Source organism: Carassius carassius, chromosome 22 (genome assembly GCF_963082965.1).
Source record: "Carassius carassius chromosome 22, fCarCar2.1, whole genome shotgun sequence".
Lineage (NCBI taxonomy): Eukaryota > Metazoa > Chordata > Actinopteri > Cypriniformes > Cyprinidae > Carassius > Carassius carassius.
In genome coordinates, this window is record NC_081776.1 from 27,049,427 (window position 1) to 27,074,879 (window position 25,453).

A 25,453-nucleotide genomic window follows, 5' to 3' on the forward strand; every position below is an offset into this window, starting at 1 on the left:
GTAGTTCTGCTTCTCTGTTCCAGCTGTCCACTTTATTCTCTCTCTCTCTCTCTCTCTCTCTCTCTCTCGCATTGATTACTCGGAGTCTGATCCAAACCGTTTGGCGGAGGCGCGGAGAGCGCGCGAGTCATGACTAACAATTCATGATTTATTAGAGATTTAATTATCAAATGGCGGATTCGCAAATGATCGCTTTATTACATTCGTCAGGCAATTATACAACAATGATATTAAATAGTGGGGCAAAATTGGCTCCCAGGCCACCGGGAATTGTCCCGGTTCTCCCGGTGTCCAGTCCGCGCCTGATTTCCACAGACACGCAGAATGTGCAAGTCATATATTGCATTTTTGGGGCTTTATATTCACAGACACTAGTCGATGTCATGTTTTGATTCAAGTGTACTGACCTACTTTTGATTTAGTCATCCAAAATGTGGCATATTCCGTCCGCGTTAGGCATTCCGTTTTTATGATTGGATTCTATGAACCAGACTGTATTTCCGCATCCCGGAAATTATTAGGGCGGTATGTCTCAGAATAGTCAGTGCAATTTGGGAAAGAAATCAGTTAAATCTGTATGTGGATGTGTGTAAATATTCAAATGTAATCCCCTTTGTAATCGTAAAAAATTTCATAAGTAACTGTAATTTAATTACTCATTTTTTCTTAGTAACTGTAACTAATTACAGTTACAATAATTTTGTAATTAAATTACGTAACGCCGTTACATGTAACTAGTTACTCCCCAACACTGTATATATATATATATATATATATATATATATATATATATATATATAATTCAAGTGTACATTTTACTTTTATTGCATATTGAAATAAATATTTCCGAGTTCTGTATCAATCTGTGTTGTTGTTTGTTTATTTTAATTTTTCTTAGGAAGATAACTGACCCTTTATTTTCCTTTGTAATAAATGTGCTTATAAACCAAGAACAAGCTATTTATAGCTGTATTTATAAACTGATTAGTATTGACTATTAATGTTAAGACAAGGCTTTATAAAGCATAAACTGACTATTTACTAATGAGTGCAGTTATTATAAAGTGTTACCAATGCATTTACTAATGTTAACAAATTATACATTATTTTACAGTGTTATCAAATCCTTAAATGATTTATAACTGTTTTGTAATGATTTTATTGACCTATAAGCATTTGTGAAAGTTCTGCTTGCATTACAGCTTAGTCTTCATCTGTGAGCTGAACAGATTTACTGTTACATCCATGAGATTATGTAAATTCAAATAAATATCATGTCACTGGATGTCATAGGTCAGTATAAAATTAGTTTGATATTATTATTTGCAGCACAAATAAGGTTTTTTAGGATTTTAAAAAATCCTTAAAACTGTCAGAAACGTACGACGAAAGGCAGAATCCTGCAGCTCGAGAGACATGTTATTCTGCCCGTTGCGCTTTAAAATAGTCTTTCACACTTAAACGGGTCACAAACACCTGCATTTAGCTTTTGTTGTGTTATAATGGGTGTATTGTGGGCATTTGTGGTAATATTTTATTTAAAAAATCTCTTAAACAAGAATAAATTCGTTTGTTTCGAGCTCGACACTGTACGCGCTGATCGGAGCGGTGATTTCAGATAGGCAGCCGCAAATATTTCATTATTACACAAACAGTTAAAAAACATATGAATTCATAGCTCTTGGTGTGTTCTAATTGGTGAATTGTGTGATATCGCTTTAATATTTTATTTTTAAAAGCTATAAAAGAAGAATAAACTAGTTTTTTTCTGAGCTCATCATTCCACACGCTCTTGCTCAGAGCGGTGATTCATCTCTCGTATTTCTCACGTATCACTGACCACACATAAATTATTAATGAGCCCTGACCCGGTAATAATCATATATGTTGGTTTAGCTTGTCAGTGTGAATTAAATCTAAGTATTTATTTGTATTTTAACCGATTAAAAGTGAAACTAAAAGTCCGGGAATTGCACCTTAATGGGGCGCTATTTCTCTCAGTCAATGGAAGTCTAAGCACATATACTCAAACAGAGGGACAGAGTGAGATGAGATGTCTGACAGTTTTTTAATTTTCTGTTATCCATACAGTGTTGTAAAGTCATGAAACTATACATATTTCCTCAGAATGACTTTTTCATCTGTATGAAAAAATTCTTTGACGTGTTTGGAAGCTGCAATTTAAAAATACAATACAATTAATGATTCCCTTTTTACGGTCATTTCAAAAAATCACCACGGCAAAACCCATTCACAATTTAAGTTCCTCAATGTTTTTTCAACATGTAGACAAAGTTTGGTGTGTCAAGTGTACTTCTCCTCTGAGCAGTATGCATTAATTCACAGCAGAATTTTCCCAAAAATCCATATTCAAGTCAAAATAGCCAACTTCCTGTTGGTCGTAGCTGATGACTGTGAATTAGAAAGTTGTCCGTCTTGATAAGAACAATTTACGTACCGAGTTTGGTGTCTGCAGCTAAAACTGACCCCCCCCCCACTTTTGACAAAAGGTGGCGCTATAGAGTGCCTTTTCCACGCCCTTTTAAAAGCTTTTTCCAATGTCTAGCTATCAATAATACTGATATGTGTTTTGAGTTTCATGTAAATCTGAGGTTATCTGCCTCAAAATCACCATAACAGAATTTTCAAGTTCGACACGTTGCCATGGCAACAATATATAAGATATCAATATCCCCACAACAGATTTACATCGGCCATGTTTTGTCATTATTCTGATAAAGTTTGAAGCAAAGCGATTTAAAATTAAGATGCTGAATTCAAAGCATTTTGAAAATGACTCAATTCCTGCTGCCAGTTGGTGGCGCTATAATGTTGACTCTTAATAGTCACATATATACGATCGGTATCATACATCGAACAAATCGATGAAGTTTGATCAAACTCAGGCAATGTATGTGGATGTTATTAGGCATTTCCTGTTTCTCATTTTTTGCCCAAATTTCAATGCCGCGCCACGTGCAAACCGTTCGAGATATCAAAAATCCCCTCGCAATTTTTCATCCCCAATGTCTTGAGATCATGTTGACCGAGTTTGGTGGCAATCAAGTAAAAAACCTATGACAAGTATATCAAATTCCAGAGAATGCTTTTTTTAAACACTTCCTGTTGGGCGGAGCCTATGATATAGAGCGCGAAAGTTGTTCAGCTCAATGAGATCTATAAGTGTACAGAGTTTCATATAAATATATGCAAGTGTGTGTGAGCTATGGTTCAATATTTCTGACTGTGTTCCATGGGGCGCTGTAGAGCCCCTGTGCCACGCCCGGGTCCCAGTCTCTGCGACGTCCTGATGGCCGCAGGTTCCAATGTGTGTGCCAATTTTCAAGAGTTTTTGAGCATGTTAAGGCCCCCCAAAACCCCCGGAAGGTTTAATAAAAAAAAATAATAATAATAATTAAAGCTGCAAGCAGCGATGAACGGGCCCTCGCACCCGGGCTCACCGGCAGCGAGTGGCTTTAGTAAATAGGTGAACAGTGAGAAATATGCGTTTACACTCATAAATATAAGTAGAATATATCAATGTTTATTCCATATATGTTCCAATCTTCCTGTTGCCAGCAGGTGGCGCTATCATTATAATGGAATATTGGCCTTCAGATGTGTTCAGGGCTGCACTCTTATCGAACATGTAAAGTTTGGGGAAGATCAAACATTTTATGCCTGAGTTACAACAACTTCTCTTGCTGTGGCGAGACATCAAATTTTGTCATTTTTGCCATGGACACGCTCTTTAACAAAAACTCAAGATTGCCACAATTGAAATTACACAGGCCTTTAGATTAGACTGACCACAAAAATACATTAATGTCAAAAAATCTCTAGGAGTAGTTTGTCTCAGCGTAAAATATGTCACTTCCTGTTGCCAGCAGGTGGCGCTATGAATATAATTGAATATGGGCATGTAGATCTGTTAAGGGCAGAAGTCTTATCTAACATGCAAAGTTTGGGGCAGATTGGACATTGTATGTCTGAGTTACAGCAACTTCCTTTTTCATGGCGAAACATCGAAATTTGTCAGGCCGCCATGGACACTCCCTTTAACGAAATCTCAAGATCTTCCCAATTTAACATGGCAAAGGCCTTTAGATTTAACTGACCAAGTTTGATGCTGATCTGAATAAATCTCTAGGAGGAGTTCGTTAAAGTACAACCCCTGAAAATGCCAAAAACAACACCAATTTTGCAGAGAACATTCTAAATAACTGACTTCCTGTTTGGATTCGGATTTCGTACCAAGAGACTTTTTCGTAGATATTGGTGTGTTACATGTGTGTACCGATTTTTGTACATGTACGTGAAACATAGCTTGAGGCGCACTCCATTGAAAGTGTATATGCACTCAGTTGAAAGTGTATAGGTGGCGCTATCGAGCCATTTTGCCACACTCAATGGAATATTGACCTTCAGATCTGTTCAGGCCAGGACCCTTATCACACATGTGAAGTTTGGGCAAGATCGGACATTTTATGCCTGAGTTATAACATCTTTTATTCCCATGGCGACACATCAAACTTCGTCACGGCGCCATGGACACGCCTTTTAACGAAAACTCAAGATCTTCACAACTAAACATCACACAGGTCTTTAGATTAGACTGACCACAAAAATAACATTGATGTCATAAAACTTCTAGGAGTAGTTTGTCGCAGTGTAAAATATTTCACTTCCTGTTGCCAATAGGTGGCGCTATATGACTATATGCGCTATGGCATGTAGATCTGTTCAGGTCAAAAATCTTATCCAACATGTGAAGTTTGGGGCAGATTGGACATTGTATGTCTGAGTTACAGCAACTTCCTTTTTCATGGCGAAACATCGAAATTTGTCAGGCCACCATGGACACGCCCTTTAACGAAACCTCAAGTCCTTCGCAATTTAACATCGCAAAGGCCTTTAGATTAGGCATACCAACTTTGGTGTTAATCTGAATTAATCTCTAGGAGGAGGAGTTAAAATACAACGCATGGAAATGACAAAAATGACACAAAATTTGCTCATAAAATTAAAAATAACTGACTTCCTGTTGGGTTTCGGATTTTGCTCCAAGAGACTTTTTTGTAGGTATTGGAGAGATACATGTGTATACCAATTTTCATACATGTACGTGAAACGTAGCTCGTGGCGCACACCGTTGAACGTGTATAGGTGGCGCTGTCGAGCCATTTTGCCACACCCACTTCTGAAACCCATATCAGACGTAAATTTTCGCCAGTTCTGAGGTGTGTGCAAAGTTTCATGACTTTTCGAGCATGTTTAGGCTCTCAAAAATGCGATTCATCTTAGAAAAGAATAATAATAATAATAATAATAATAATAATGATAATAATAATAAACGGAGCAATTCCAAGAGGGTCCTCGCACTGCAGTGGTCGGGCCCTAATTAAAGCTGCAAGCAGCGATGAAAGGGCCCTCGCACTCGGGCTGACCACCACCCGGTGCCCGTAGGAGGAACAGTGAACGTTGGGCCATATGCTTATAAAATAGTAAATATTTGTGCCACATTTCCTGCTGCCAACAGGTGGCGCTATGATTATGACAGAATATTGACATGTAAATTTCTTCAGGCCAGGACTCTTACCAAACATGCAAAGTTTCGGGCAGATCAGACAAGTCATGTTTAAGTTAATATAAAATAATTCATTTCCTGTTGCCAGCAGGCAGCGCTATACTTAGAATTGAATATTGGCCTTTAGTTGTGTTCAGGCCAGTACTCTTATAAAACATGTGATGTTTGGGTAAGATGGGGAATTGTATGCATGAGTTACAACAACTTCCTGTTTTGTAGTATTAATAGCATCGTTTTGCACATACTAAGTGTTGCTAGAATGTTTGAAAATATTTCTAGCATGATTAGCACACAATGGCATATTTTACTGTGTTGCAAATAGTGCATAAAAGTGTTAAAAATGACACTTCCTGTTGCCAGCAGGTGGCGCTATTACTATAACCGAATATGGGCATGTTGATTTATTTATGACAGGACCCTTGTCAAACGTGTGAAGTTTGGGGCTTGCCTGAGTTACAGCATCTTCCTTTTTCACTGCATTAGTAGCATGCTTTAGCACTTAGCTAAGTGTTGCTAGCATGTTTTGGTATGCTTCTAGAAGGTTGCCAGCATATTTAACCCTTTTTGACACATTTTAATTTGTTCCTAGGAGTCCATAACAGCGTTAACCTTGTCACTTCCTGTTACCAGCAGGTGGCACTATGACTATAACTGAATTTGGTCATGGGTGTTTGTTCAGAACAAAACACCTATCACACGTGTGAAGTTTGGGGAAGATCGGACATTGCTTGCCTGAGTTACAGCAACTTCCTTTTCACTACATTAGTAGCATGCTTTTACCCTTAGCTAAGTGTTGTTAAGATGTATTAGTATGTATCTAGCATGTTGCCAGCCTATTTAACACTTGTTGATGCTTTTTAATATGTTCCTAGGAGTCCATAACAGTGTTAACCTTGTCACTTCCTGTTACCAGCAGGTGGCGCTATGACTATAACTGAATTTGGCCATGGGTGTTTGTTCAGGACAGAACACCTATCACTCGTGTGAAGTTTGGGGAAGATCGGACATTGCTTGCCTTAGTTACAGCAACTTCCTTTTTCACTGCCTTAGTAGAATGCTTTAACACTTAGCTAAATGTTGCTAGCATGTATTAGTATGTTTATAAAATTTTGCCAGCCTATTTAACCCTTGTTGATGCCTTTTATTATTTTGCAAGTAGTCCATAACTGTGTTAACCATCTCACTTCCTGTTACCAGCAGGTGGCGCTATGACTATAACTGAATTTGGTCATGGGTGTTTGTTCAGGACAGAACACCCATCACACGTGTGAAGTTTGGGGAAGATCGGACATTGCTTGCCTGAGTTACAGCAACTTCCTGTTTCACGGCGAAAAATCTAATTTTGTCAGGCCGCCAGGGACACACCCCTTGACGAAAACTCAAAAGCTTCGCAATTTAACGTCACAAAGGTCTTATGATGACCCTCACCAAATTTGAAGATAATCCGATTAAAACTGTAGGAGGAGTTCGTCAAAGTACGAAACTTAGCTCGAGGGACACTCCGTTGAAATTTACCAGGTGGCGCTATCGAGCCATTTTGCCACACCCACTTCTGAAACCTATATCAGATGTAAATTTTCGCCGGTCCTGATGCGTGTGCAAAGTTTCGTGAGTTTCGGAGCATGTTTAGGCCCTCAAAAATGCGCTTCATTACGGAGAAGAAGAAGAAGAAGAAGAAGAGTAAACGGAGCAATTCCAATAGGGTCCTCGCACTGTAAGTGCTCGGGCCCTAACAAGAATAATCCTTAGGGGAACAATAGGGCTCTTCGCCCCTTCGGGCTTGAGTCCTAATAATACAATTTATTCATTTACATTATTATTTGATTAAAGTTTTTTTTTTCACCCCTATAGTAGGTGTTTTTTTTTCCATCACCATATTTGAGGAAGGGGGGCACAACAATACAATCCTGCTTAGGGCACCCATTCGGCCAGCAGTGGTCCTGATTACACAAGTGGGCTGCCAGAGAGTGAGTTACTGAAAATAGATGACAAACAAAGTTCAAGACCTTTTAGATTTGGTGATGGTAAAGTTGTTCACTCCACAAGGAAAGTCACCATTCCAGTTAAAATAGGACATGCCAGGTGCAAAATAGAGACAGAAGTTGTTCCTGCAGATATATACCAATGCTCTTAAGCAAGGGTTCATTGAAAAGAGCAAGTGCAGTTCTGGACATTGCAAACGACAAAGCAACAATGTTTAAACATCCTGTTAACCTTGAACTGACATCTTCAGTACATTGTGTGAACTTGAGAGATGACAGTCATCTACAGTAGGTAGACATCCAAAACGCCCTTTCTCCCACCGCGGGTACCGCCGCTGTGGCGTCTGTAAAGTGCATTTGCAGCTTTTGACCGCTGAGTGGCGCTTTCACCACAAGTTATCAACCATTAAAAAATGCAAAGTGTTAGTAGTTTGAAAAAATCAAGAATAATAACATAGTTAATAATAATTATTGCTAAATACTGGACCGTTCTCATTTCGCTCTGCACATAGAACCTGAAGATTTTTGTTAAACCAAGAATGAACCAGAATGAACCCCCAACTGCTCAAAATGGCTGCCCACTGCTCCAGGTGTGTGTTCACGATGTGTGTGTGTGTGTTCACTGCTGTGTGTGTGTTTGTGTGCACTTTGGATGGGTTAAAAGCAGAGCATGAATTCTGAGTATGGGTCACCATACTTGGCTGTATGTCACGTCATTTTCATTTTCACTTTCACTTCCACTTTTATATTTATTTACTGTTTAATAACAATAGCATGCATATGATCCTTTGTGTAAAGTCACGTCACTTTAGTCACTTTCACATGTATTTACTGTTTAATAACAATAGCATGCATATGATCCTTTGTGTAAAGGTCTTCTTAAAATTTTTGATGAGTAGACTGTAGCCTAAGACTATCCTACGTTTTGAAATTAACTCACTGTAAATGTTTTGTCACAATGTTATATCATAATGTTATTGTTGATTTACTTCCTCCTTTTATCTTGGTAGTTTCGCTTGGAAAAATATTATGGGTTGCCAGGCAAAGCAGACCTGACATAATGTGTGACATATCCATCTTGGCATCTAAAACAAAACATGCTACTGTTCAGACCCTGCATTGTGCAAATAAACTCAACAAAAAACTAAAATAAGAAGAGGTCACCTTGATGTTCCACTACCTAGGGAAAGACAGTTCCTCTTCAGGAACTTGAGCTGCGTCAGATGCTTTGGGGAATGCCTTTGGCGAGACTGACTCTGAATATCGTGTGCAATCTGTCCAATGGAAGGGCGTGACGTCACGTACGGGGTGGCGTAGCTATCAGGAAGCTATAAAAGCATGTGCCACGCAGCTGGCTTCAGCTTTGCATCTTTCAGCAAGCACTCTGTGTGTGCATGTCATTCTGTCTTGTCAGTCTTAAATATTGTCGTTTGTCAATATTAGCTCCTTTAAGTAGCTATAGTATGTCAAAGAGCAAAGCTAAGACTAGCCATCTGAAGGTTGGACCGTGTTTCAGATTGTGTGTGCCTCCCTGCTCTCAAAGCTAATCATCAGAGGAAGGGATACACACAGTCTGTGCGTGGTCTGCCCGGGATCAAATCGTGCTGTGTATGGTCTCACATGCGGACGCTTCGATCCCTGGGCTGTCTTCGAGAAGTGGGCCTTCACCAGCGTTCCTCGCAATACCGGTTCCGCTTTCGCGGGAGACGGGCACATGCTTATCTCCTACCTTACCCATCAGATCTGCCCGATTTCTGAGTTCGGAAGACGGAGCTTCGGTTCTTCTTCTTTGGGCTCGACGCTCTGCCTTTCTTTCTTTCTCTGAGGAGATTGACACGGAGGGCGTCGGCAAGCTTGCAGTTGCACAAACATAAAGTTGCATAAGCACCAGTATACAACAAACAATATTATGCCTAAACTTTATACAGACAGCATTAATGAGCAGTGTGCTTGTTCGTATTTCTGGCGAATGGGTTGGAGATGGTTCTTCCTATCTCCACCTGTGTTCCCTAGATCTAGAGCTCACTCTCGAGGCTCGGAAGCCTGCGCTCCTTCCTTCTCTGACTGTGAACTCGGTGCGGCAGCTATTTAATCTGTGAGGGGATTAATATTGTTTGTGTGATTAAGCTATTCGCATGCTGCCGAGGAAACGCGTGTATTAATTGTCTGATTGTTGGATTGCATTAGATTCTGAGGAATATAATGACCGTTATCTAACTTAGAGAAGTTAAATATATCACTTCAATGTGTATTGTATCACAATCCAGACCGTGTTTACTTGTCTGATTGGTTGTTTGCATTAAATTCTGAGGAATATAATGATATATATTTAACTTGTGAAGTTAGATGTACTGGAGGGACTGCTGGGTGGGAGCAGCCCCTCCGAGTACAAACGGAGCCTTGCCGCCCGTGTCGATGTCGTTCTCGCACACATGGGGGAGATGTGTTTGATACTAAACGCTGAACTTTCTCCAGTTCAGAGAACCACCTCTCCTGGAAATCTGGCAACAAGGGCACATCGTTCCCCAAAGCGTTCAACACAGCTTGAGTTCCTGAAGATAAACGTCCCATTTTTATGAATGTAGCCCTAGTTCACGTCACCCCGTCCGTGTCGTCACGCCCTTCCATTGGACAGATTGCACACGATATTCAGAGTCGGTCTCGCCAAAGGCGATCCCCAAAGCGTTCGACGCAGCGTCTCATTCCTTCAACCTTGGGATGTTCTATTAAATTTGTGGTGTACAGTGATTCCTTAATGGGAAACCTTCCAGATGGTGGGACACAGGGTGGACATTTCATCATTCTTATGGGAGAAAATAAAAAATTCTCACCTATATCCTGGCAGTGTAAACACATCAGGAGATTTGTATGGAGTACCTTAGCAGGAGAGACTTTGGCACTTGCAGATGGAATTTACAGTGCAGTTTTCCTCGCTACACTCTACTCTGAGAATACCACTGGTGACTGCTCATGCAACAACTTGCCCATTGTGTGCATAACAGACAATCATTCCCTTCTCGATGCTCTCAAATCTACAAAATCTATCACCGAAAGAGACTGCGCCTAGAAATCAGCAGTATGAAGGAGCTTATACACTCTGGAACTGTTCAGCAGATCTTGTGGTTAGCCACCAAAGAGCAGCTAGCTAACTGCTTAACAAAAAAAGGGAGCATCTGCACTTGGCCTTTGGAACGCTCTCAGCACAGGTGTTTGCCAAATTAAAGACTGAAATGATTTAACAATGATTTTCTTATGTTTTGTCAATGTTTAGTCATTCAAACTAATTCTCTGTTTATTAGTTTTGCATAAAAAAGGTAGAGAAAAGTGGGGAGATTGTTAAGTTATGTTTTATCTTCTGCACATGTGCGAAGAGCACCATTTTGGGGGTTACTGCGGGTTTTTCTGGAGTTCGGTTCAGTCTTGTAACACCGTCATTCCCTCCAAGCTGACCACAAAACTTGGAGACCTGGACATTAACCCCTCCCTCTGCAACTGGATTATGGACTTTCTGACCAACAGGCCTCAGCATGTTAGGTCAGGCCACACCCGCTCCAAAAACCATCACACTCAGCACCAGCGTACCACAGGGCTGTGTGCTGAGCCCATTCCTTTACTCCCACGATTGGAAGCTTATGCATGGATCCAACTCCATCATTAAGTTTACAGACGAGACCACGGTGATTGGCTTCATCAGTGACAATGATGAGACTGCCTACATGGAAGAGGTACAGCACCTGGCCACATGGTGCGCTGACAATAACCTGCTCCTTAACACCAGTAAGACAAAGGAGCTCATTGTGGACTTCAGGAAGAAGAAAGGAGGCACGCATGACCCCATCCACATTAACAGGATGGTTGTTGAACGTGTCTCCAGCTTCAAGTTCCTGGGAACCACCATCTTGGAGGACCTGTCCTGGACCACAAATACTTCCAGCCTGGTCAAGAAGGCTCACCAGTGCCTCTTCTTCCTCAGGACACAGAAGAAGAACCAACTGTCTTCAGCCATAGTGGTGAACTTCTACCGGTGTGCGATCGAGAGCATCCTGACCAGTTGCATCACAGTCTGGTATGGGAACTGCTCAGTGGCTGACCGCAAAGCACTGCAGAGTGTGGTGAAAACTGCTCAACGCATCACAGGGACACCACTTCCTGCTCTTGAGGACATCCAGAGGAAACGCTGTCTACGTCGAGCTTGCAGCATTCTCAAGGACTCCTCTCACCCTGACCACAGACTGTTTAACCTCTTGCCCTCTGTATATCATGCTAATAGTATTTAAATTCTGTAAATTATGTCCATAATACTTATCTGTATAGTCATTGTACATATTGTAGACCTTGTATATTCTGTACTTACTGCTTATTGCACTTCTGGTTAGATGCTAACTGCATTTCGTTGCCTTGTCCCTTACATTTGCAGTGACAATTTTAAGTGACAAGTTTAATCTAATCTAATCTAATCTAATCTAATCTAATCTAATCTAAATGCTGGATTTCCAAAAGTATGTGAAATATTTAAAGTTATGAATCTTTAAAATATATCTGATAGTTTTACACACCGGTCTGTTATTGTGGTGACATTTCCACACCTCGAAACGTGACAATGAACGAAACGAACTATGATTAGTTGTTGGACATGTCGGTCAAACGGCCTCATGGGCGCGCCTTGGCAAATGAAAGCTTCCATAGATTCCAGACCTTCAGTTTGAAGGTCTGGCTATGCGAGACTATTAAAGATTTTAAAACCACAGTTAACAGTCTGGTTTCTACAACTTTCACTTAGGAGCAAAAATCCACATTTAAATTTGAAAGAAATAAAGATTTGAAAATTACTGTGATAATTATCGATATCGACTGAAATAAACAATTTTAGCATGATACATTTTTAGGCCATATTGCTCAGCCGTAATACGTCTCATCAATTTAAAAATAAGTTTTATTTGTGACTTTATTTCATTCATCAGCCATCAAAGCTCAGTAAACACTGGTCACAGACATGAAGATGTACTTTCAGTTGATTACTCACTTAAAACCCCCACAGATCATGTTTTTCAAGCCATTTAAGATTGATTTTGACTTGACATAAAGTGGTGATTTCCAAATGGGTGAACTGTTTGTTTCCTTAAGGTGTATTTTTGAAGTTTTTGTCTTTATTTAAATAGGACCGTGTAGATCTGACAGGAAGTAAAATGGGAGCGAGAGAGAGGGGAGCTGGATCAGGAAAGGTCCTGGAGCCGGAATTTAAACTCAGGATGTCTTTAGCACAATGTCTCTATATGTTGGCGCTCTGCCCACAAGCAGATATTTTAATATCATTATTGTATAATTGCCTGACGAATGTACTGAAGCGATTATTTCCGAATCCGCCATTCCATAATAAAGTCTCTAATAAATCATTAATCGGTTAGTCATGGCTCGCACGCTCTCCGCGCCTCCACCAAACTGTTTGGATCAGAGTAAAAAATGCGAGAGAGAAAGAGAGAGAGAGAGAGAATAGAGTGGACTGTGGAAGCGCACAGCTGGAGCAGAGAAGCAAAACTACCGTAACAGGTAGCAATAAGAGGCCGGAAAAATTAAATGTACATACAAGGAACAGCTGGAGGGCCAATTTGGAATTTATTAGGTCAATTGGCAACATGATTGGGTGTAAAAAGAGCCTCTCAGAGTGACAGTGTCTGTCAGAAGTCAGACACAGGGGAATTTTACAGTTGTTTACTCACACGGCATTGATCTGTTGATTCAGTTGTTTACTCGGTGGGTCACAGTTGTTCCTGCTATACTCACCATTCTTCGATGAAATGTAAGTGTTGTTCCCATCTATAAAAAAAATCTGATTTTTTTTTCAGCTAAATTACTACTGTAACATTACAAGAGATAATAATGATTTATATAGTATTTTGAGTGATGACTGATGAGCAACGTGCTGCTGCTTGATTAAATAAAAAAAAAACAAAGACAAAAAAGCATCTTTACAGATGAAACTGACCTGAAACCCTGAACAGTAGTTCTGCTTCTCTGTTCCAGCTGTCCACTTTATTCTCTCTCTCTCTCTCTCTCTCTCTCTCTCTCTCTCGCATTGATTACTCGGAGTCTGATCCAAACCGTTTGGCGGAGGCGCGGAGAGCGCGCGAGTCATGACTAACAATTCATGATTTATTAGAGATTTAATTATCAAATGGCGGATTCGCAAATGATCGCTTTATTACATTCGTCAGGCAATTATACAACAATGATATTAAATAGTGGGGCAAAATTGGCTCCCAGGCCACCGGGAATTGTCCCGGTTCTCCCGGTGTCCAGTCCGCGCCTGATTTCCACACTGACCTGAGTTTACAATAGTATTGTTAATGTATTCTATGCCAAATATCAGTAGTGCAAAAAAATTTGTATAGAAATAGTTTACTGTACTTTGTACAGTAACAACGTTAGACAGTTTACAGTGTAATAGCTTGAACAATGTACAGTCTGCCAAATATGAGTAAAGTACTGTGACCAATGCAGGTTAGATTGGTGGTGTGGAGTTCAGAAGGGTCATGGCCTTGGGGAAGAAGCTCTTCCTAAACCTACTAGTGCGAGAGCATAGGTACCTGTAACACCTGCCGGATGGAAGGAGGGTAAAAAGTCCATGGTTAGGGTGAGAGGCATCCTTGATGATGTTCCTTGCCCTCCTCGGGCAGCACTTGTGATAGATGTTCTCAATAGTAGTTAACTGGGTGCCGGTGATCTGTTGAGAAGTTTTCACCACCCGCTGGAGTGCTTTGCGGTCAGATGCGGAGCAATTACAGCGGTAGAATTCAACAAGGATCCCAGGACTCAGGTGACCTTTCTTAAGGCTCCATAAGAAGTAAAGGTGCATTTTACCTTTTTGATCTCCTTATAATTTTAGTGTTTAGGGACCAGGTGAGGTGAGATGTGGATGCCAAGGAACTTGAAACTCGACACGCTCCACTACAGCTCCATTGATGTAGATGGGTGTGCGTGCATGAAACCTAGTCTGCCTGAAGTCCACAAACGATCTCCTTAGTCTTCTGGGTGTTTAGTTCCAGATTGTTGGTGGCACACCACACAGCCAGGTGTTGCATCTCATCCCTGTAGGCTGACTCATCATCATCTTTGATCAGACATACTACCGTGGAGTCATCTGCGAGTTTGATTATGTTGTTGGAGCCATAAACAGGAAAGCAGTCATGGGTGAATATGGAATACAGAACATGGCTCAGTACGCAGCCCTGTGGATCACCGGTGTCCAGGGTGATGATAGAGGAGGAGAGGTAATCTAAATTAACAGACTGAGGTCTGTTGGTCAGAAAAACTAGAATCCAGTTGTAGAGGGATGTGCTGATTCCAATCTGGCTGAGCTTGGAGATCATCTTGAAGGGGATTACAGTATTAAATGCCAGGGTTTTTCCTACATTGACAATGATTTTTTGTCCCGCCAAAGCCTTATTTGATCTGTAATTGGGTTTTGTGAGTGAAGCAGGCTACTGACGGAGTGACGGAGAGAACGAGCACAGCACCCCTCCCCAGCGCGGACACTCTCCGTCTTCAGTTCTGTCTTTGCTCTCTCCTCGCATCAGAAATCAACTGATCCTAAGGTCGGAAGACCAGATCCATGTTTATCGTGGTGCATTCGGAAAATATTTTTGGCTGAATTACCGCTAGGTGTGAATTGCAGTCAAAAAAAAGTTGCCTTATCTTCTCTTACAACTTGTGACAAGCATTCCGCACATGCAGCTGACATAACTTTAAATAAATGCAAAGAATCCAGTTATGAAGTGTTTGTTTGTTTGTTTGTGTGTGTGTGTGTGTGTGTGTGTTGACAAATCTTTTGCGATGTCCTAACAGCCAGGATTACCACACAACACGTCCACTTAAGTCCGATTAGCGACCTAATGACTCCTTTGAGCCGATTCTTTATAATGAAATGAGAAAGTAAGTGTGCTTACCCCCATTTAGAAAGAGTGTTTAGTAAAATTTAGCCTTAATAATCCACAGTATGTATACGCCTAAGACAATGTGCAGTTAATTACCTATAAAACCATTTAGTTTAAAGTTAGACTGGAGTGAGATGAAACTAGATCGAAGCACAAAGCAAGCTGTTGCTAGCTAGCTGCTAATTTTATACAATTTTATATGGTTAAAAATAACACTATTACACCTTTTAATGCTACGTTTTCAATTGATATGATTATACTAAAATAATTATCAGGCATGGCTGGACTGGCCATTGGGCATACCGGGCATTTGCCCGGTGGGCCAACGTGCTTTTTGGGCCGATATATCTCATACTCATACTATTTATTTATTTTTTTTAACGGCCCATAAAATTTGTACATCGTCGGCCCATTCGTTTTGTTTTGTTTTTCTTAATTGGCGGCGCTGGGTTTGTGCCGGTGTAATGCATTGGTCAAAGTCAGTGTTAGTTTTTTTTTCTGACAGACCAGCCCAATGAAACACGTAGATCAGCGGCCCATTGGCTCTTTTCTTGATTGACACTGGGCTGGCCCAATCACAACTTTAAACGAGTGAGCGAGCGGCAGCAGTGTCAGTGTGTATCTGTAAAAAAGATGGAGAAGAAACGCAAAGAATGTGCAGATAAATAGCGTGAAACAATAGAACCAGGCCCTTAAAGCAGACACTGTAAACTGTGTCAAAATATATGTTTTCTGACCTTCATCAGCTCCTGTGGCAGATGATGATAGTGAGGACGGAAGATCAGGAGAGAGATGAGAAAGTGTAGAGCCTGCGGTAAGCATAACTACTTTCAAAACACTTAGGCCATGTCATGAGTGTAGATTATTTCCACATCTGCATAGTTGACGATTACCGCAATTCACTAGAAATTTAATAAGAGGCGTTTGTAAACCATGTTTTCCGCCAAAATAAAGGCTTGATGCAGTTTGCGTTAAAATAAAAGATCATGTGCTTATCTCTTTCAAGTATAGAAATTGGTACAACTAATTAAGAAAGTTTCCTTTATTTTTTTTGTGCATTTGTTTTACAAAATATGGCTATTACTGTCATTGGATTAATATTATAACTATTATGTATAGGTGTAATGTAAATAGACACTGTAACTAAAAGAGGTTTGAATTTTTCTTTGTTTAATTTGCACACTGAATATGGGTTGGAGCTTTTAATTTTGAACTCTCAAAGTGCACCAGATTAATGAATTTAACATTAAAATGCACAAAATTTTCTCACGGGGGGCATGCCCCCCAACCCCCCTAGAAGGACAGAGGACACACCACCATAGTTTTAACAAAAATCCTGGAAGAAACACTGGTATTTCTATGCCAGAGCCGCTTATAGCTTGTTTTAGGATTCACCACTGTGGAGTATAGTTCAAATGTATTAATAAATATAAAATTTTGACTTATTTCATCTGTTAACTCTCACTCGTTCCTATACTCACTCATTACATGGCATTAGTGGTTTTAATGAATAGGAGTTGGTATGCATATAATTAAGGGCGTGCAAAGATGGGTGGTGTTTATGATCATGTAGTGGGCCGGTCTGGGCAAAAATGCCCGGGCCGATTTTTGGTCCCAGTCCAGCCCTGTTATCAGGTCTATCAAAAAATTGATTTTATCTTTCTAAACTATGAAAGCCAGTCATGGGAAAAAAAATCACAGCTTTTTTTTTTGCAAAGAGGGCAAGAAAGGATGACAGTGATCATTTTTTCATGAATAAATAGGATAAAAAAACGGTTGCTTTTAGGGGTGGCACGGTTCGTTGAAAAAAACGGTTCACCCCACACGGCTCGGCACGTGCTGGGACCACGGTTCAATTTAAATTTGACAAAGCATCTGTAATATGGTTTGGTATAAATAGCACGTAAAACAAACTGGGTTCAACTAATATATGTTTCTATTGAAGAAGTGAGAAGAATTGTGCATGCGCTCCGCGCAAACCCGCACCTCAGAACGCGCACAAATATTAAGCTCTCTCTGAAGTAGCTATTGTGTTTAAATGGACAAATTCACACAAAAAATGTCAAAATGCCCATTTTGGTAAGTATCCTACAGCAGACATAGCCGGCTGAACTTAAGCCTGTTGTATCAGTGCATTCTCTTAAAGTCTCTTTATATAAATCGAACCGCAACAACAAAGAAATCACTTACTGCTCTTGATTAAAGAGCATGTATAACGTTAATAAAGAACAATCTTTAATTTATACAGTCCAATATGCAATGCTGTTTTATATTTGATTAATTTATTCAATTTCTGTACCTAAAAACTTATGCTAGACCTGCCCAAAAAAAAAGAAAAAAATGTATATTTGTATATTTACTCTATTGTATTTATTTGTGCTGTTGCTTGTAGTTGGATTGAATATTCTTTTTTTTATTTATTTATTAGAAAGTATAGTTTTTCCATACACATAGCACATACCGAACTGTACCGAAAACCGTGACTCTAAAACCGTGAAAGAAACGGAACCGTGAAAAAGTTGAACCGTGCCACCCCTAGTTTCTTTGTATTTATTTTAAATGTAACATTTATTGTCAATATTGGGCTTGCGGATCATGTGGGTACTAGGGTACTCTTTGCTGTGTGTGGATGACCATGTCGGTCAGCCACCACCGAAGACCAATTCTGACCCTGGAAAAACCCTGAATGCAGAACTGAAATTAATGAACAGCATTCTCACATGTGTATTTTGACTGTGCAGGTGGGTGAGGGCAGAGTGAAGTGCCATAAAGATGGCGTCCTCTGTTGACCTATTGCGGCGATAGGCAAATTGGAATGGGTCTAGTGTAGCAGAGAGACAGGATTTTAAATGGGATACAACCAGCCTCTCAAAGCACTTGGCAATAACAGGGATGAGTGCGAAAGGATGGAAGTCATTAAGGGCCGAGGCAGTGGAGTATTTCGGAACTGACACTATGGTGGAAGTTTTGAAACTAGTGGGGGCCAGGGACAGATTGAAAATGTCTGTGAAGACCTCAGCCAGCTGCCCCGCACAGGCTTTAAGCGCACGACCAGGTATTCCTTCAGGGCCAGCTGCCTTCCATGCATTCACCTTACGCAGAGTGGAGTAAACATCTGAGGTGGAGAGTGTGAGAGTTCATTGGGTTGATGCTCAGCTTTGAGGGAGACCACCTTATTATTTTGATCAAAATGAGCATAAAAGTGAGCTCGTCAGGGAGGGCGGCACGGTGCTGGGTGGTTTGTAGTCTTTGTAGTTTGATAGTTTGTATGCCTTGCCACATACACTGGAGGTCCGAAAAATTTAAGTGTTATTAAATCTTCTGTTTGTGTCTGAGTTTGGCCTGGAAGATAGCCTTTCTCAGGTTGTCTCTGGCTGAGGTGTAATCCACCTGGTCTCCAGACTCAGAGGTGTCAAGTAACGAAGTACAAATACTTTGTTACATTACTTAAGTATAAATTTTGGGTATCTATACTTTACTTGAGTAATTATTTTTCAGCCGAATTTTTACTTCTACTCCTTACATTTTCACGCAAGTATCTGTACTTTCTACTTCTTACATTTTAAAAATAGCTTCGTTACTGCTATTTCATTTCGGCTTGTTTTCATTCCGGTTTGTCATCATTCAAAAAAAAAAAAAAAAAAAACCTATCCGGACAAGCCATCCGGATGGAGTGAATTTGATTGTGGTTGGATGAGAAGTATAAACAAATACCATTCCGACACCCTATTGGTTTGTACGAGATCCATCGCACCTGCACATGACACAAATCACATCACACTCCAGCCAGGACATAGACAGTTTTGGGTTCGTTTATCAAAAAATATATTTCTTAAAAGTAGGGTTTGGTATGGAACCGGTATCCGATCGCCTCAGAGTTAGTCCCCTTAAATTTCATATGAAACCGGCGTCAGACCGGTCTCCTCTCGTCTTTCAGTGCACTCTTCAATCCGCAGACTGTGGCGGAGCAGCGCAAGTGCACTTAAACACAATCAGAGGACACAAGGTATGTGTTTATCGATAGATTGTTAGAATATCCGTATCTGTGCAGTTCTTTGTCATAAATACAGTTTACAAAAGGTCACGGAACCAGTCGGTTTCTCCTCTACTGTAAAGTTTTCGCTCATCACACCACAGTTGTTTCCTCCAGCGACAATCTAACCCTTAACACATATGAACAAACATATACTTTAATTACACTTATTTAAATATACTTCATTTAATCATACATACTTTATACATACACTACTGTGCAAAAGTCTTAGGCACGTTAGTATTTTCACTTAAAAGAATGGTGCTCGGCCAGTTATTTATATATTTTGCTGTAGTGTGTCAGTATAAAATATCAGTTTACATTTCCATTTTACATCTTAATGCAAAAAGTAGCTCCTAGTGACAAAATTCTAAGAAAATTCTTAGAAATGTGGGCGTTTACTCTTAAAATTAAAGAAAAAATCCTAGTAAAGAAAAAAGTAATTCAGAAAGCATCTTAACCCTTAAAAGAGGTCTTAAGGACAAACTTGTTATGAGCACAGAAGAGGACTTTTAAGAGGCTTAATAGTTTCTTTAGCAGAGGAGAAAATGGCAGAAAGACGAAGAGGCAGAAGAAATGTGTTGCAGACAATGGATGACAGTGAGTTAATAAGACGCTATAGATTAGATCATGCAGGGATCATGTTTGTGACTGATCTTATTAGAGACGTGCTAACATCTCTGACACAGCGCAGAAATGCCATAGCACCAGAAATGAAAGTAATCACTACATTACGATATTTGGCAACTGGGAAAATGCAACAATGCAATAGTGATGATTTGGGTCTGTCACAACCTTCTGTAAGCAGAGTGATCACACAAACAATTACAATACTTTCAGAAAATCTTATTGTGTCGCAGTTCGTTTCGTTTCCACTGGACATTCCCACCTTGCAGGCTCAAAAAACTGCATTTATGAATATAGCAGGCTTATAGGTGCGCACAAGCAGGGGGAATGAACCGTTAATAGTTTGTGCTATACGCTCCCATGTCTGCTACTTGTCCCTTGCTGTGACACCCGGGCCGAATTTTCCTTTAAGATTGGCCTTGTGTTCATCCACTAACTGGGCTAACAGTAAACACTGATCGTCTGTCCAGTTTGGCTTTCTCACCTTCTTGGTTTTGATTCCATGTTTGATACATTAAAACCAACATTCAAACCACCACTTAAATAGGACAGCAATCACTGTAATTGGAAAGAGTGGAACAATTTTTTATCATTCCAAGCCAATCAAATACCTTATAGGAAATTAAAAGCATGGTAAATAAAAAAAGGATTTATATACACATATATAATGTGTGTGTGTGTGTGTGTGTGTGTGTGAGAGAGAGAGAACTGTCAAAATAGGAAAAATTACGAATGTAAATTCAAAGTGCTTGGACAACCAACCAATCACAGTCTTCAAAAGATTGTGTCATACATAGCAACGGGGTCAACCCCGCCCCCTCACTAAGATGAAAGTTTTTGTCTTTTCCTTACTCAGAGTCGCTCTCAGATCGGTCCGGAATCGCTCTTAAGCTAAGACTCCTACGTAAAAGTTTTTAAGCTAAATTAAGATTTTTCTGAGAGGATTCTTAGAATCTTTATGAATACGGGCCCAGAGTGAGTGACAGAGATACAGTTGTAACATTATGTGTGGTTTTGTATTAAATAATGACCCAGATTGTGAAATACATTTACCGGTATTAGCCTTAGAGTAAGGGAAGCACAACTTGGGAAATGAGAGCATCCAAGGTGAAAGCTATGGATTTATTTTAAATATTTGTAATGTTCTTTAATGTTATCCATAGTTTTTTTTGTGGTTCTTTTTTTAAAAGTATCAGTTCAGGCACCGTTTAGGGGCCGGTACCATTTTAAAAGTATCGAAAAGGCCTAAAGACCCTACATAAAAGTTATTATTTCTCATTGGTTCATTTACCAAATGGGTGCTTTCTCTTCTTCCTCCACAAATTAAGCTACTGTAGGTAGTTCGGTAGCGAGACGTTTTAATAAATTATCGTTTGCGATTGACGCCGTAAATGACAATGTTGTGATAAGTAGGCTATACCAACTTTGTAACTCGTTACCCAACCCCCACACACACACACTCACTGGACATAGCAGACATATGTAGCGAATAAAGGAAGCTATCAATCAAGAAGGTATCAGGATTTTTAGTAATTTTTAGTTTTTGATTATTCACTTGGATTAAACATTCATTTTGACAGCACTATAACGTTTATTGTAAATAGATAACCATACAAGAGTAATTGTTACTAAGCCTGCACCAATGTTCTTGTCCATTGCCCTCGCTGATTCCTGCAGCTAAGCTTGGATGTACATTTACATTCCATTAAAGGTTATTGATGACATGCCTCTGAAGTTTGACTTTTTGCACCATAACAATACTTATAGGCAACTAGTCATCATATCTCTAGTTCTTTAATGTATTTTAATTGTACTAAAGTGCGTTCATTTTCAATGGGCATATATGCAGCTGAAACAGGTAACCTAGTGCATCCCAAATTTTTCAACATGAACATTTTAATATAACATTATAGTCATTATGGCCTATGGCCTTTAGAAAAATGTTTTTTTGAGGAGGTGGGGTAGTGCACAATAGGTCCGTGTGGCACGGCCTAAGCTTTTGTTCTTCATGGCATTTTTTTCTTCCTCACATTACTTTTACTTTTATACTTTAAGTAGTTATTTAAACCAATACTTTTACACTTTTACTTGAGTAAAAAGCTTGATTTGATACTTCAACTTCTACAAAAGTCTTTTTAAACCCTAGTATCTATACTTCTACTTGAGTAATGAATGCCAATACTTTTGACACCACTGGCTATTTCTCTTAACTAAATGTTTACACAGACATTCAAGAGTTGTGCTGAAGTTGTTTGTTGTACTTATTGGTACTGAGTTTTAAGAAATAGTTTAGAATACAACATTTATGTCATGAAGAGTTTATTAATTTTTATTTTAAACTCAGACTAGTGTTTCCTTTTAACACTAGGCATGAAAGAGTTTTAGTTATTTGTTGACTTGATGCCCTACTAATGTAATGAGTTTTGAGACATGGTTTAGATTACAGATTACATGTTTATTAAATGTTTTTATGAATGCTTTTTACAAGAAATGTTACTTTGTATTAGGCTTGCCGCGATAGAAGATGTTGACGGTGATACCGGTGTTAAGCCGCAACACCGGGCACATCACTTGCCCACCGCAGCACCGACCCCCAACATCATTTTGATTTTTTAAAAGTAATAAAAATAATTTAAGTAAAAAAACAGACACTACAAATAAAAACTGAACGCGGCTGTTCTGTTGACTTTTGCCATTTATCTAAGGTGATTTTGTAAGTTTTTTTAAACATCTGTTTCTTATTTAATTGGTTCCACATGGTTTGCTGATTTTTACTTTTTTTAAACTTTGTGTCATTTATTTATTTTATTTGACATTGACGTTGTATTTTGTTGTTGTATTCAAGCAATTGACACTGAACTGCTGCTAATTCAAAAATAAAAAAGTAAAATGCGCATGGCGCTTTTAAACTATTTAAAAGTGAGGAAAAGAGGGAGAATTAAAAGAAACTAAAAATGAACAATTGCTTTACCCTGAATTGCCGCTATTTGAAAGTGAAAGCAAAGGAAAAGCAAGGAAAGAGGGAACGCCCCACCCCCACGGTGATAACTTATTTCTTGTTACTTTGTATTAAATAGAACATCTACTGAGTCTATAAATAATGGAACATTTTTATAGATTGGAGATCCTATTCTATTCAAAGTAGATTGTCTTTTTACAAACTGCTTTAAAAAGTGTGTTGAAATCAGTTTACTACTTTGTAATAACTTTACAAAACGGGTAAAAACTTTAAAATGGGTGTGAGTTCGATCCCCACAATGACTATAAACTGGTTGTGTGTGGCGGACCCCAGATATACACAATACCTGAAATGACCCACAAGTAAGCACTGTGTAAGGTGTATAACTTTTGTAGAGAAATATTTGTAATCTGAAGTGAGGCAAACAGGCTTTTTAGTTTTTTGCACATAATATTTTTAGGTCTGTAGGATCATAGGAAAGGGTGGTCCCCATTATGTAGCAATTCTGAAAGGTGACCCCGCGGTGCAGTGTGTTTGTGTGTGAGTGTGTGTGTGTGTTTAGACATACATTTCTGTAGTCCTGCTGTAATCCTGGATTCTCCCCCATGATCCACACTAGAAAACACACACAGAGTCACGTTCATTCAGGGAACAAATTGCTGTTGCTATGCAGTTACTGTAAAAGGTATTCAGGGTGGTTGCTAGGGAGTTGCTATGTGGTTGCTAAGGTATGTGATTTGATTGCTTTGCGGTCTATAACATGTTCAGGGCAGTTTCTAGGGTGTTGCTATAAATTTGCTAAGGTACACAACATTGTTGCTTGGTTGTTGGGTGCAGTTGCTAGAGTACATGAGGTGGTTGCTAGTAGGGCTGTGTATCACCAGTAAGGTCACTATATGATATGTATCCCGATACGGGACTGCACTAAATTTCACCTCTTAATAAACACTGCATACTCTAGGGCCACTGCTGACTGTAGGTGGAGCAGACATTTGATCTCTACATTATGAAGAGCCTCCAGAACTGTATAATATCAGTAATGATGTAGGTTTCACGAATATCCAGGATGGTGCTGCTGAGTTCGGATGCCGTCCAGGTCGCACCGCTTAGATTGTGTTTTTATTTACTTTTGTACTTTCTTTTGCTCTATTTACACGCATATCGTCTGCACTGATCACTTACGACAAAGGAACACTTTTTGACACTGGACACCGCTTCACTAACCTGTTTCAGGACACTTTATCCTCCAACCCATCATGGCCATCTGAGATTCTCCAGAACAGCGAGATGAACAATGGCCATCTGAATAACCACCTGAGGCAACAATCAAGAAACACTGCGGGAAACGTGCTGGGATTCGCAACAGACTGAGAAAAAGAGCACACAGCTGTCCTCTGCCGAGCATTCTGCTCCCCAATGTCCAGTTTTTGGAGAATAAGATGGACGATCTTAGAGCCAGGATAAGTTTCCAATGGGACATAAGGGACTGTAACATCCTTTGTTTGTCTTAAACATGGCTCACAACCTTGGTCCCGGACACTGTTGTAACGCTGTCTGATAACTTCTCTGTTTTACGGATGGACACCGGAATATAAAGAAAGGCTCGTTCAAGAACCCCCAGGGCAGAGGGTAGTGACACGTTGGTCCGCCCACTCTGAAGCCATGCTACAGTCTGCTCTTGATGACGTAGACAGAGACATGTTCTGAACAAGTTCTTCTGATGTCAGCAAGTTCACGGATGTAGCATTAAGATTCGTAAACACGCTAACTGAACAAGCTATGGATACAATAACTATAAGGACCTTCTCAAATCATAAACCGTTGGTGGAAAGAACAATCCGTGCTGCAGTAAACAAATGCACTGCTGCATACAACGCCGGGCTCTCATCGGGTACCATGAGTGAGTACAAAACATTGTGTTATGCTCTCTGATGCATTGTAAAAGCCGCAAAACACAGATACAGGGAATGCATAGAGTCCTATTTCCAACTAAATGACTCCCGACGAATGTGGCAAGGACTAAGAACCATCTGTGCCTTTGGAAACAAATCATCTGCAACTGTGAAAGCAGAACCGTCGCTGGCTGGCAAGTTTAACAATTTCTACGGCCCCTTTGAATGCAACCGCAGCAACGCGAGTCTGCCGATTAACGCATCAGGAGGCATTGGAATACCTGTCTGTATGAAGTTCGGAGGGCTCTAAAGCGAGTGAACGTCAGGAAAGCACCAGGTCCTGATGGAATTTCTGGCCGTCTATTGTCCGGTTGCCCTCACGTCAACAGTCATGAAGGTCTTTGAGAAACTTATAAAGAACAACATTTGCTCCTCCATCCCT

At 39.9% G+C, this 25,453-nt stretch overlaps 1 protein-coding gene across 1 annotated transcript in view; it reads right to left on the reverse strand.

Moving 5' to 3' along the window:
• LOC132099265 (uncharacterized) overlaps window positions 1-25,453 on the reverse strand; it is a 60,631-nt gene that overhangs the window by 18,934 nt on the left and 16,244 nt on the right. The window contains exon 4 of the mRNA XM_059505703.1: window positions 23,688-23,734. Coding sequence (XP_059361686.1) covers window positions 23,688-23,734 — 47 coding nt within the window. The remainder of the gene's footprint in view (window positions 1-23,687; window positions 23,735-25,453) is intronic.